At 43.5% G+C, this 14836-nt stretch overlaps 1 protein-coding gene across 1 annotated transcript in view; it reads right to left on the reverse strand.

Moving 5' to 3' along the window:
• Nucleotides 1–14836, reverse strand: part of LOC120403974 (sodium/hydrogen exchanger 11-like) — a 126723-nt gene that overhangs the window by 95538 nt on the left and 16349 nt on the right. The window contains exons 2-3 of the mRNA XM_039535995.1: nucleotides 13892–14040; nucleotides 6779–6907 (exon numbers count right to left, since the gene is read on the reverse strand). Coding sequence (XP_039391929.1) covers nucleotides 6779–6907; nucleotides 13892–14040 — 278 coding nt within the window. The remainder of the gene's footprint in view (nucleotides 1–6778; nucleotides 6908–13891; nucleotides 14041–14836) is intronic.

Genomic DNA, 14836 nt, shown 5'->3' on the forward strand with positions numbered 1-14836 from the left:
CCAGTTTCCAATGCAATAGCAACTTGTGCATATTTTTCAGAGTGGAGGATTTTTTTCCAAGCAAATTAGAGTTCTGAATGAGTTTATTCTGAAACATTGAACAAATGTCACTGACAAAAAATAGCTTTGATAGCATCTACATTCATTCAACTTTTCATTCCAAAACCTGTTCTTTATACTGAACATACATTATTCCACTAAACTAAGTTCCTGGTAAACACAGAACAAATTGTATTTGGTATAACATTTGAACATTCGGAACTTATAAACAAACAAACAAATGGTTTGCTTGATGAAATTAAAAACTGGAACACTTCAGGTGCCCTGAAAGAAATTCTTGGGACACTGGGGCTTCATGGCTGTCCTGGTTAACTCAGGTTGTATGATCACCCTATCTTTTACATTTTCATCAGAGTTTATCATTTTTAGACAATCCGTATGAATGCTGAATGTGTGTTGTTGGTATGCAGGGGGGGAAGGGACATTTTGTTTGACACTTCTCTGGCATACTCAGCTCAGAAGCAGTTGCTGTAATCTGCACTCTTTACAAGTAAAAATAAAAAAATGTGCACCAAAAGAAACTGTCATGTGAAAGTTTCCATTTTAACCATGAGCAGTATCTTGTCCTGAGAGTTCTAAGTTGGGAACTGCCATATCCTTGAAAGGGTTCTAAATTGTGAGAACTCAAATATAACTAGTTTCCATCCCCTTCCTTTAATAGCAAGAGCATTCCTTCCCTATTCTCTCCCTACTATGTCTCTTCTAACTTCCTCATCCTCTCCTGACTCTACAATGAGCACTGGAAAATCCTTCCCCCTTTCCAGTAAGCCAGCCACCCCATGCTGCTGACACATCTCATTGTCACCTTCCTGGATGCTGAGTACCATATCAGTTTCTCCAGATCCTATGTCTTTCCCGGGTATTGGTTCTCAACACAAGGAAGAGGTGAGGCATAGGCAGAAGTGGGAAACAGGGCACAATAGGAGGAGAATCACTCTAGGACAGGGGTTCTGAAAATTTTCAATGTGGACACACCTTAATAGAAGGATTGTCTCATGGACACATTTCCTACTTGTTCACAATCATATAGAACCCCCGTGGCAACTAAAGCATTTGTTTATATGGAAAGTTAAAGTAAGACAGTATTTAGGTATTTTAGCTGTCTTTAATGCAATATGTGGACATTTGTAGGAGTAGCTGGAAATGAGAAGCACTAACTTGTGACTTGCCAGCTTCCCACAGGCGTCCAACAAATTTAAGACCTGCTGAACTAGACGAGAACATAATGCCAGTGTTCTGTGGGTTAAAATTAGAGCTGTTTATTTTCAGTGCATGTGTTCAGCAAAAAATGGTTCTTTACCTTACAGTAAATGTAGTTCTTCAAGATGTGTTGCCCATGTGAATTCCATTCTTGGTGTACATGCACTCTGTGTGTGCAAGATTGGATTCTTTTGGCCAGTAGTATTGGGCTGGGGCCATGCCTGCTAGATGTCTTTTCACCCCATACTCAAGGGCATAATGGGCCCCACTCAGTTCCTTCAACAATACAGGATACCAGAAGAGAAGGACTTTGTAGTAGTGGGGGAGGAAGAGGATGGGTTGTGGAATCCATGTGACCAACACATTTCAAAGAGCCACATTTACTATACGGTAGGTAAACATTATTTCTTCTTTGAGTGATTATCACAAATTGAGACAGTTTATACCAATTCAGGTAGTTCTGTTTGGAAAGAAGGTTGTAGTAGTTAGCCATGTGCATTTGGAGACTGACAAATGAAAATAATTTCCACCTGAAAAGATAGGCATTATTCAGGTCTTTCTCCGTGGGTGTAGATTTGGGAGGTTCCTGCCACTTCAACTTCTCCTGGTCCATGGCTATGACCCTGATACTGGGTGAAGGGACTTGGTACCTTGTATCAGTTCTCTTAGAGGTGCTGGGTACTGAAGTTAGTGCTGAGAGAAAGTGGTGAGCAGACTTAGTGGGCACCACTGGTGCTCTCTTGATAGTTGGTACTGGGCACCAGAGGAAATCTTTCTAGGCTGTTGGCGCTTTGATAGTGGAGTCCAAGATAAGTCGGATGTTTGATGATTTGTGTCTTGACTTGGCAGGTACCAGAGGAGGTGTCCTACGCCTCTGCTCAAAGCTGGAGCAGTGCTCCTTTCTATCTCTATCAGAGGTAAGTGATGCCAAAATGAAGGCAGATGACTGGGGCCTCTTGGTGAGTATAGCTCAAGAGCTCAGGTGGAATGTCAGCTCACCAGGGCGCTCATGGAGAGGGACTGACCAGAAGCCTGAGCTTTAGCTGTGTCCTTCCTTCCAGTGTCTGAGGAAGCTTGCATTGAGTGCTCCAGGAGGAATAATTTTAGGTGGGCTTCTCTAGCTTTCTGAGTTCACTTAGAGAAGGAGCAATATATGGAATATTGCTCAGGAATTTATCCCTCTCCTAGACAAAAAAGGGGGGCCAACAGGGTGTCTGTCATTAAGTGACATTTATTAAAGCTTCACAAGAGAGTAGGCTTTGACTACAGGGGATTTCAGTTCTGCCATTTTGCTAAAGCCCCTGAATGGGGAAGGAAAGTGTAGGGTCTAGTGTAAATCTAAATATCTGACTATAATTTTTTGTGTGTGTGGGGGGGAAAACAGTCGTGCCAATGGGTAAAAACACTAATATACATTACTATCTAACTAGCAACTAACTAGCTATTCTAATGACTAACTAACTCTGATTGTAGCACACGGTACACAAAGATGCAGATGGACAATGCTGAGGTTCAGTTTTGCTGCCATGGGTGGTAGGAAGGAAATGAAGTACAACTGGGCTTGCTTTCCCCTTTATGTCCTTGGTTACAAAGGCACTTAGGATGCAATCGGAGCCCCAATGGACACTACTGGCCAAAATAATCTGATTTTGCAGATGGGGGTGTATGAGTACCAAGAGTGGAGTCCATGTGGCCAATCACTCTAAGAACAATAATTATTTCTCCTATGCACCGCTGAGGGCAGGCTATAATAGTTTCTTTTTCTACAGCATCAGTTTGAATCTTCATTACAATGTATTGAATATACCTGCCTACAAGACTGATTTGAGAGATCACATTTTGAAACATACATGCAGTAAGTGTGCCTGGAAAAATGCAAGCGCACCACAATTTCCTGCAATTTGGATAGACTGGATAATTGCCATAATAACAGGCAGTTGAACATACAACTACCTATTTTATAAAGTTAGTTCTCATTTATATGTGCAAATACAATAGACTGGTGGTGCAAGTTCCATGCATTCATGTTTGAAAAATTTTCCCAAGAAAAGGTGAAGCAAAGCAGGACAAATGAGAGTTAGTGTGGATGTAAAAAGGGCTTGATGCCTACTGTCACCTCAGTTTCTTCCAACCACAGCAGTGAAAGAAAATGAACCTCTCCAGGTCTCCTAGAAGTCTTCCTGCCATCTGATGCATATATTAATTGTCTGAAGTGCTTAGGGGAGGAATCAATCTCCGGTGTGTCGTTATTGACATAAACAGTGACTGTATAAATCATTATTGCAACCAGGGTCCTATGGTTGCACCAGTTCTTGTACAGAGGAGGCCAAGTGGGGTGACTATGGAAAGGTTGTAGTTTGCTGGTTATGATTATACTGTCTGTATGTGTGTATCATTTTTGTATTTGAAGTTATGAATATTGGCTATGTACTTGTTTGATTCTAAGTAGCCTCAGTGAAGCATTTGGTCAGCTTCTTGAGAAAAGCCTATTCTCAGTAAGTGTCCAATCAAGAAACACTTAACTGACAATGGACTTTGGGAGACACCAATCCACATCTGAGCTTTCCTGGGAATGTTCAAACTAACATGTGAACAATGGCATCGGCTTGCAAAAAGCTGAATCATCCATAGACATGTGACTTGCCCAGGTGGCTACAGACTCCATCTTGTTGTTGTGATTTTTCACAAGAGAACAAAGGGGTTTCCGCCCACTTGAGAGAGAATATAAAAGGCCCAGCTGGCTCAAACGATAGCCTCTCCACACCAAAGAGATGCTTGAAAGAAACTGGAACAAAGGATAGTAACTACGGGCGTGTGAGTGACTGCTGGATCCAGACTAGGAAGGAGTCTAGTCTGTGAAAGAAGCTTATTGGATCATCTCTGAAGGTGAGATTTACCTGCATTTAGTTTCCTACTGTATTAGGTTTAGACTTGTGTGTTTTAGTTTTATTTTGCTTCGTAATTTACTTTGTTCTGTCTGTTATTACTTGGAACCACTTAAATCTTACTTTTTATATTTAATAAAATCACTTTTTGCTTATTAATTACCCCAGAACAAGTAATTAATACCTGGGGGAGAAAACAGCTGTGCATATCTCTCTATCAGTGTTATAGAGGGCAAACAATTTATGAGTTTACCCTGTATAAGCTTTATACAGAGTAAAAACTGATTTATTTGGGTTTTGGATCTCATTGGGAACTGGGTATCTGGGTGCTAGAGACAGGCCGTCTTCAGTTAAGTCTGCAGCTTTTGAGGGATGTGGTTCAGACCTGGGTCTGTGTTTGTAGCAGGCTAGCATGTCTGGCTCAACAAGACAGGGTACTGAAGTCCCAAGCTGCCAAAGAAAACGGACCCAGAGGTAGTCTCAGCACATCAGGTAGCAGTCCCAACGGGGTTTCTGTGACCGAACCTGTCATATCCGGCACATTGTGCTACCTGTAGAATTCACACCTCAGGCCCACAAAAAGAGACAAAATGGACTTCATGTCCTTCTATTACAAGAGGTCTTGTCAGTTAAGCCTCTTTGATCTGATAGTTCTAAAGTATGCTGCTGCACTTGTTAGTGCAAGTTCAAAGAGTGGGAATATGCAGAAGACACTCAAAGAACATTTTTGTAATTTTTTTTTACACAAACTGAGGCAGGAGTGCAGGTTCACTCCTTACAAAGTAGAGATATTGGCTCTCCCTATGCCAAACCTTCACCTAATATTATTACATAGCACCAGTTTCCCTAACATCCGCCTTTGACACCACCAGTACCAGAAAGGAGCACCATGTGGAGCCAAAGGAAAAAGGAAGCAGCCATATCTTTGAAGAGGCAATGAGAAGGGATGTGAAGGGGCTGGGAAAGGTCAGCAGGGATGTATGTCAAATTGGAGGGGTAAGTGGTGATGTGCTAGGCATGGGAGGAGCCATCCATATGCCCCATATGATGTCCCCATGTTCCACGGAAGGTGTTCAACTTTCCCAACAGAGGCTAAAACAAAGGAACTAATATTTGAGTATGGAACTTTTAAGAACAGTGACAGCAGGAGACAATCTAGTTGCTACGTCATCTACTAGTGAGATCTCCTGACACAAGTACATAGTTCTTCTCATGCCACTGATTCATTTCAACCAATAGAACTGCAGCATGCGAATTGGCCAAAGAGGGAGTGTTATGAGGCCTCAAAGGGACCTAGACAAATTAGAGGATTGGGCCAAAAGAAATCTGATGAGGTTTAACAAGGACAAGTGCAGATTCCTGCACTTAGGACAGAAGAATCCCATGCACTGCTGCAGATTATGGATCTAATGGCTAGGTAGCAGTTCTGCAGAAAAAGACCTAGGGATTGCAGTGGATGAGAAGCTGGATATGAGTCAACAGTGGAACCTGGTTGCCAAGAAGGCTAATGGCATTTTGGGCTGTATAAGTAGGGGCATTGCCAGCAGATCGAGGGACATAATCAATCCCCTCTATTCGACATTGGTGTGGCCTCATCTGGAGTACTGTATCCAGGTTTGGGCCCCACACTACAAGAAGAATGTGGAAAAATTGGAAAGAGTCCAGTGGAGAGCAACAAAAATGATTAAGGGGCTGGAGCACAGGACTTATGAGGAGAGGCTGAGAGAAATGGGATTGTTTAGTCTGCAAAAGAGAAGAATGAGGGGGGATTTGATAACTGCTTTCAACTACCTGAAAGGGGGTTCCAAAGAGGATGGATCTAGACTGTTCTCAGTGGTACCAGATGACAGAACAAGGAGTAATGGTCTCAAGTTGCAGTGGGGGAGGTTTAGGTTGGATATTAGGAAAAACTTTTTCACTGGGAGGGTGGTGAAGGACTAGAATGGGTTACCTAGGGAGGTGGTGGAATCTCCTTCCTTAGAGGTTTTTAAGGTCAGGCTTGACAAAGCCCTGGCTGGGATGATTTAGTTGGGGATTGGTCCTGCTTTGAGCAGGGGGTTGGACTAGATGACCTCCTGAGGTTCCTTCCAAGCCTGATAGTCTATGATTGGTTATCTCTGATGTCCCAATGTCTCCATGTAAGAATGAGCTGAACTATTGAGCTGGCCCTGTCTATAATCATAACAATTCAATAGACTGATTATTAATAATTTAGCTTAATTAGAACCTAATTTCTTTAGATATACATGACATTGCAATGGCATTAAATATAAGAAAAGTTCAAAGAGTCTGTTTTATTCCATTATTAATATCATTTGGGCCCAAAGAAAGGTCTCACAAATGCTAAATTTCTTAAAAGGACCCACTTTAAAATTATGTTTTAAATCAAACTAATTAAGAGATTTACTTGTAAATTATCATATAATTAATTTAATATTCAAAGAATAAGTGTGATAAATTTGGGGAGGATATGCTGCATCCTTTGTACATAACAGAGGTTGAATCCCTTCTTTAAGTACCGAACTCAAGACAGCCATAACTATACAGTCAATATAAGCACCTCCATAATATTTGCCTTTTGAAAACAGAACATTATAAAGGATCTGGAACCATGTCAGCAAGCTAAACATTACCTGGATGAACTCAATTTGCTTCTTTTCATTTTCTAACCAACTGATACTGTGTAAAAGCTCCTCTGCAGTAGGTGGTGCAATAGTAGATGGAAGAGTGCCAAGGGTTTTTTTTTTTTTTTGCAGAATCATCTAAACAGGGGAAAAAGAACCCACACATAATCTACATGCATTAATTTCTCTTTGTTCTGAAGATAAACTCTTTAAGTGTGGATTATTCTTTACTGAACCTCTTCATTTGGAAATATTTTTCCCCCCGTATAAGCCTCCATGTTATTCTGCCCTTTCTTAAATAGCTTTTATTATCATACCAATACTTAGACCCCAAAACTAGAAAGATTTCCACACATGCTTAACTTTCCACACTATGAGTAGTCCCACTGAATTATGTCTTTTCAGAACTGGTGCCCTACTTTGGCCTGGGTGGTTAACAAAAGACGGTTACTCAGCTTTGTAACTGTTGTTCTTCGAGATGTGTTGCTCATATCCATTCCAATTAGGTGTGCGTGCGCTGCATGCACGCTTGTCGGAAGATTTTTACCCTAGCAACACTCGGTGGGTCGGCTGGGTCGCCCCCTAGAGTGGCGCTGCCATGGCGCCGAATATATACCCCTGCCGACCCAACGGCCCTTCAGTTCCTTCTTGCCGGCTACTCCGACAGAAGGGAAGGAGGGCAGGTTTGGAATGGATATGAGCAACACATCTCGAAGAACAACAGTTACAAAAGTGAGTAAAAAGAACAGGAGTACTTGTGGCACCTTAGAGACTAACAAATTTATTTTAGCATGTTAGTCTCTAAGGTGCCACAAGTACTCCTGTTCTTTTTGCGGATGCAGACTAACACGGCTGCTACTCTGAAAGGTGAGTAACCGTCTTTTGTTAACCACCCAGGCCAAAGTAGGGCACCAGTTCTGAAAAGGTTTGGAGTCTTTTGGCCAGAAATGTCTGTTTGGTATGCATGGGCCCTGCAGCTTTTTGTGCTCCTCAGCAAGTGCATAAAAGAGGAGAGTGAGCCAACTGTCTTCAATTTCCTCTCAAACACAGAATCCCAGGTTTGTTTGTTTTCCTCCCCAGAGAACTCTGAGGCAGAAGGGATGGAGGGCAGATCATGGAGTGTGCATTTGGACAACACATCTCAAAGAATTACAGTTACTGTACATAATTTCTCATTCTCCTTTGAATGATTCTCCATATGAACATTCCAGTGTTGGTGACTCCTAAGTAGTTGACCAGTACATTGGAGATGGGAGCTTGGAGTTAAAAATTAATGACCGGAGCACAGCCTCGCCAAATGTGGCATCTGACCTGGAGGCTTTGGTAAGCACACAGTGCTTAGTGGATGTATGGATAGATCTCCAGGTCACTGTCTTCCATATAACTGGGATAGATACATTATTTAGTGCAGCTATGGAGGCTGCTTGAGCTCTCAATAGAATCAGCTTTCATGACAGTAGATGAGTCCTTTGTAGTCTCATAGCAAGTCTTCACACAGTCTGATTCAATTCAATAAATGTTGGGAGGATATGGCTTTGCCTTTCATCCTCTCTACAATAGCCACAAACGATATGTTTACACTGTTTGAGCCCAAGCCCTCTTTCCATCCACACAAAAACCCATCAGATTTGGGTCAGCAAATCTGTTAGGGGACTGCATCAGAGCCTAATCCCTCTCTGACTCAGGTGAAAGCCTTATCATTTTTCAGTGTGGATACAGCTGAAGCTGCATACTCAAGTCAGGTAGTTGTGTAATGCAGTATGCATACAGCTGAGACCCAGGTCCAGCAACTGTAAACCTAGGTTTACAATATAGAGTGGATGCTCAAATGCAGGCTTGGAAATACTGAGTCCACAAGCTTGGGTCTGGCAGACCTGGGTTTACAATGCAATGTAGATGCACTCAAAGAGTTTTGGTGAAGATCTGGAGCTTTGTTCTTTGGAGGTAGAATGCCAGAGTTCTTCTGACATCCAAAGTGTGAAAAGCTGCCTCTGTTTTATTAGAGTGAGATCTACGGAGGAACACGGGTAAGTGGATTTGCTGATTCAGCTGGAATTCCTTGACCTTTGATAAAAACTTGAGGTATGTTCTTAACAATATCGTCTGGGTAGAAAAATGTACAGGGAGGATCAGCCATCAGTGCTTACATCTCTCTTACCTTCCTTGCTAAGATAATTGCTACCGAGAATGATGTTTTCAGTGACAAGTATGGAAAAGAATTCTTAGCCATCAGTTCAAAGCTATGGCCCATGAGCACTGAGAGAACCAGGTTGAGATTGCATGGAGGGATAGGGTCCTTGATAAACGGAAACACTCTTATTAGGCCCTTTAGACATGTTATGACTGTTGGGTGAGAAAAGATATTGACCCTCTATGCATAGTTGACGTGCTGAGTTTTCTGTGATGTTTACTTTTACTTAGCTCAGTGATAGGATAGAGTGTTTCAGTTCTAACAAGTAGTCTAGAATTGTCAGTATTGAGACTTCCTGAGGGTTCAGGGATTTCTGATGACATTAGTGAGAAAACCTTGTCCCTTTTGCCTGGTAAGGTTGTTTCAGAGTCCTTCCCACTATTAACCGTAGGTGCCGACTTCTGCGGGCGCCAGTGGGTGCTCAACTGACCTCTGCCCCCGGCCCCACCCCCATTCCAAACCCTTCCCCAGAGTCCATGCCCCAACTCCACCCCCTCCCTGCCCCTATTCCAACCCCTTCCCCAAATCCCTACGCCGGGCCCGCCTCTTCCCCACCTCCTCCCCGGAGTGCGCCACATTCCCACTCCTCCCCCCCATCCCTCCTTCCCTCCCAGAGCTTGTTACACCATGTTTTTTGCAGCAGCAAGTGCTGGGAGGAGAAATGGGGACACGGCGTGCTCAGGGGAGGAGGCGGAGGTGAGATGAGGTGGGTGGGGCGGGGAGCTTGGCTGCCAGTGGGTGCAGAGCACCCACCAATTTTTTCCCGTGAGTGCTCCAGCCCCGAAGCACCCATGAAGTTGGCGCCTATGCTGTTAGCTAGGTGGTCTTGAACAGGAGAGGAACAGAGTCATTTTACACTCAACATCCATCCAAAAGCCAGGCTGTGCGATGAAGGGAATTCAGGACTGGGTGTAGGATCTTCTCCTTGACAGATGATAATAGGTCTGTCACCAGAGGTAGAGCCCTGGGTTAGGAAGCTGAGAACCTCAGGATGTTGGGTGTCATGACCGGGGCTTGAGTGGTCAGACCTACTGGTTGGAGCGGTGACTGTCATGCCTAGTGGTCAGAGAGTGATGGTCAGAAGCCAGGAATAGCACTGAAGATCAGAGCCTGAGTCAGGAACCAGTAGCCACAGCCATGGGTCAGAAGTCCAAGAGCAAGCTGAGAGGCAGGTTTGTCACTACAACTGGCAGAGATATCCACCTTGTTGTAAGGACAGTTCCTGGAACTCCTCTTGGGCCTACATAGGGTGCCTTAACTCACGAGGACTTCTCTGGAGAAGCTGGATCCTTGTAGCCATGATAACCTGCGCATCACCAAAGCCACGATCAGGGAACAAGAGGCAGTATCTGCTGAATCTAATTCAGCTTGCAGGCCAGTTTTAGCTAACAAATGCCTGCAGCAACCCAAGGATGAGAACTCCTCGCAGGAGTCTGACAGCAACTTGTCATTGAAGACCAAGAGTTATTCAAAGATATGGAAATTACATCTTGCCATCGGAGGTTGCTAATTAGCTAGCAGAAATTGGAGGCTTGCAGAAAAATAATGTTTTCTGAAGAATAAATCTCATCTCTTCAGCTTCTTTTCTTTTGGTGGTGTTCTCTTCTGTCTCACTTCTGGGTGGAACTTGGTATTTTCTGCCCACCTTTCTAGACATGGATATACTTGTAACTGGAGTCTCTCATAGCAATTGGAACAGATCCATCACTTATAGGCAAGCTTAGCCTATCTAGAGGTAGACTGGAGGCAGACTCTAGATAGGCTACCTACAAAGAGAAGTAGACTGCAAAAATCCACAAGTTGCTGCTATTTTTTTCAGGAGGTCTTAAAAATCCTTTAAAACATTCAATTGTGGGGCCATGGGAGGCACCACCGCCTCATCTGAAAGTGATAAGATGGCTGATCCTGCAGGTGCTACTCGGAGAAGTGCTGTTTCCTCTTCCTCATGACTGGGGGAGACCTGAGCTGGTAGACATTTAGTTGCCACCTGCGTAGCTGTAGCCATGGCTGAAGGAGTTTTAGGCATGTGTGGGCAATCCTGTCTCCTTTGCGATGACCGAGGTCCCCAATAAGGCCACACAGGCACAGAGGTGTATAGAGCTTGAGACCACACCACAGGGAACCACACTACTGGGAACCTCATCGTTCCCATGCATCTATCCCTGGAATAGTTCCTGAGGCTTCTATGCAAGGTAGAGGATGGAACCCAGGGAAAGTGGTACCAGGGGGGTCATAGCTGGGCAGATAAGGGTGCCTCGGCTGCTAGTCTGGGCTCCTGCGTGGCAATATTTGCTGGGGCTATGTCCTGGGACTCCTCTGAGTCAGATGATGGTTTCATCGGAAATGGTGGGACCATTGCTACCAGAGGTCACTGGTCTGATGGATGGGGAAGGGCCCTCTGCTGCAGCAGGAGCAATGATTCATCCTCAGGTACAGGGACGACCCAAAGAATGGACAGGCCCGAGAGGAGCAGACATGTAGGTACGGCAGGAACACCTCCTCCAGTGTTATGAACTTCTATGTACATCCTGGGGCTTGTGGGGTGCCCATTGAGACTCCAGAAGGTCTCGGTTCAGCAGTCAGAGCATACCGGTTCAGCAGTCAGAGCATACCGGTGAGGCAGCACTGATGGAGCACCTGGAGCCACACTTGTAGCCAGGCACTCCAAGTGTCCTGGTATCAAGTCACTGGCAGTACGGATCCTACTATTTCTTTGCCTTACCCTCCAGGGTCCACGCATGACATTTCATCTAACATGGCACGGTTCAGAGAGGAAAAGTCTCTCTTATAAGCAGTCTGCTGTGGAGATCTGCTCTTATGCTGATGAGAGTGTTTCTTACTCTCGTGGTGTGGCATGCCCTTGGGCTTTGGTACCAGTGTTACCCCGGAATTGAGGGGAGTGTTACCCCAAAATTTGATCAAGCTAATTGCAGCCATATTGTGTGCATTGAGCTACTATTAATTAATAAAATAAATCATCACATAGTTAATGGATAATTTGGACAAGCAGGGCTTTTGGAGGCAAGGTCAAATACTAGCAGCAGGCTTGCAGTTTCTGCTAATCAGAATGGGAGAAGGGGAGAAAAGAGTCAACAAATTATGAAACCAAAAGAAAATAAGTGGATAGAGACCTAGAGTTTGGGCACCTTTGATATAAAAGCTTATTATGGCTAAGATGGCTAATGTTGAACTTATTGAAGTTAGGAGACGTGATGACCCAGTAGGGGTCACTATGAGCTATGTGTTTTGTAAAAATTAGTTATAAAAAGACAAGATAATAGAGGATACTTTGGAACAGTTCTCTGAAGCTATCCTGAGTGACTTTTTCCGGACAGCATACTCCCTAGCAGGGAAAAGACGGGCAATTGCTGACCTGCTGATAATTACTCGATATCATCTCAGATTTTAGGTAATTATTTTGGATGTTCTAAACCTATTGCTTATGTTTGTGTGTGCTTAACTCTAATAAAGAGTAATTTTGGATGAGAGCATGCTTATTTCTATCAATCTTTTATCAGCTAGAAGCATTGTGTCCCCATTGATTTATTCCTGACACCACGTGAAGTGAAACAGTTAAGTTACCACAGCTTTGGGTTCTGAAAACCCTGGGTAACACGGGCATCTCCACACCATGGCTCGTGCTGGGAAGGGCACTACCAGTTGGAAGAGGCCACTATACAGCGGGACTGTCCCTGGCCAGGATCAGAGTGCTTCCAGAGCCTCATTGCCTCTTCCATCAGGAACTTGCAGAGTTGGAGCTCAAGGGCCTCTCTAGTTCTGGGTGGGAAGGATTTGGAGATGCTGCTCTTCACCAAGAGGCACCATTGATGTGCATCACTGATGGAAAAGAAGGAATAGGGATTCCAACTCAGACCATGCAGCAGTAAGACAAAACTGGAGTGGTATCAATCCGCACCACGCCTTATATACTTGGTTGGGAGCATGAGGAGACACACTGTGAATGTGTGGGTCAACAGATGCTGCTTGGAAAAACTTCTGAACTCAGGTGCATGGCATGCACGCGTACCCACGTGTAGAATAAACATAGGGACCATCACTCAAAGAAGATAGGGTTGCCTCTTACAGAGTTCCTGTCCTGGAGTACCTCAGCAGCAGATATTTCTTCTTATTTTTCTGAGTTCTAGTTGCAGCCTTCTTTGCTCAGATTCTCATGCAGTCTCATGCAAGTGTCTGGAACTCCCTACTAATTTAGGGAAGAAGGCCTGGATCTTAGTGAACAGCAAAACAAGCAGTGCCAAAAAAAAAAAAAAAAAACTTTCAAAGACAGGCTGGTGCTCAGGTCAGAATTTTCTGGACAGAGGGTGCTGGACAAATACAATGCAGTAACCTGAAATAAAAATTGTATTGAAGCACTGAAGACGGAGGGCTTACTGTTTAAACAGCCACAGAACCAACCAGACAATGGGGAAAAATAAAGCAAGGATATATGAAGAGCTGACACAATGTTAAAGTCACAGAAATTCAAGAGCTCCTTCCCTCACCATGGCCAAGGAGGAAATTACTGGAATTATTTCTACTCTATGTGGCATGACACGCAATGGCCAGTAGGGAGCACTGGTTCACATTTACCCTACCAATACTGATGTCAGGAATAAAATATTCTTTGAACTGTGGGGAGTTCTACCAGACTCGGACAAGGAGGCAGAGACCCAAGTGCAAGAATCCTGCTGGATGATTATGTTTAGATATTTGTCATTTCCACATTAAAAGCTCTTTTAAACATGTTATTTAGACCAAAAAACAACACCCAAACAGACCAATTTTGTGCTTCTGAGAGGTGTCACACTAAAAGCCTTGGAGGTAGAGGTCTCAGGCAAATTACTGACAATGCACTTACAATGGTGGCATGATGGAAAGGCATACATTCAGCAGTTAATATATACATGAACACTCTGAAATGCTTTTATTACCTTTTGTAATTTTGCTTCTTCATTTTTATCAACAATTCCACTTGATATCAATACTTTAAGAGTTTCTGTAGCTGTGTTTAGCACAGTTTGGACTACCTGTTTGGTTTTCACAGCAGTAACAATATCTGGATAATCACGCTGCATTAAACCTAAAATAAATAAGAAATGTTCCAAGTTTTCTACTTAAATATGCTTTCAATGGTAACACATTGAGGGGAAATACTAAATATGCTTGACAAATCAATAAAAGGAAAATTACTTGGTGTAATTCCATTTGTCATAGTCATTTCCTAGTTACTTATATAGAAAAAAATCCTTCACCTAAAAAGTTATAAATCTGCTCTTACCGTGAAGAAGGATGCAAAAAAACAGACTATGACATCCTCCCTCCCCATCTATGTTTGAGGCAGATGAGTTTATATATGAAAATCAAACTCCAAAATTATAATTTTGGCAGAAAAATACTTTTTGCTCTAAGTAACAAAATATAAAAGGGAAGTATAAGCATATGCCTGTAGAACAGGAACTGTTGAAAAATGGGGAACTGTTCCTCTGTGTTACATGACTGTATGTATGTATGCATGCATGCATGCACGCACGCACAACTGGTGTTCTCCCATGATTTCAATTCCAACTTTGTGCTAGCTTTGTGATTTTTTACTATTGTTGCATTGGGATTTTTGTCATATAGTTGAGATGTCTATGGCCTGACTCAGCAACATGAAACATCTAAGATCTGACATCTACAAGCAAGTAACTCTTGGGCCTGGTCTACATGGAGGGGGAGGGAAGGGGGGTGGTCGATGTAAGATACGCAACTTCAGCTACAGGAATAGTGTAGATGAAGTCGACGTATCTTATTTCGACTTACCTCCCAACTTCACGGCGCAAGATCGATGGCCGCGGTTCCCCCTGTCGACTCCGCTACCGCTGCTCACCCTGGTG

This window comes from Mauremys reevesii, linkage group 4 (genome assembly GCF_016161935.1).
Source record: "Mauremys reevesii isolate NIE-2019 linkage group 4, ASM1616193v1, whole genome shotgun sequence".
Taxonomy (NCBI): Eukaryota; Metazoa; Chordata; order Testudines; family Geoemydidae; genus Mauremys; species Mauremys reevesii.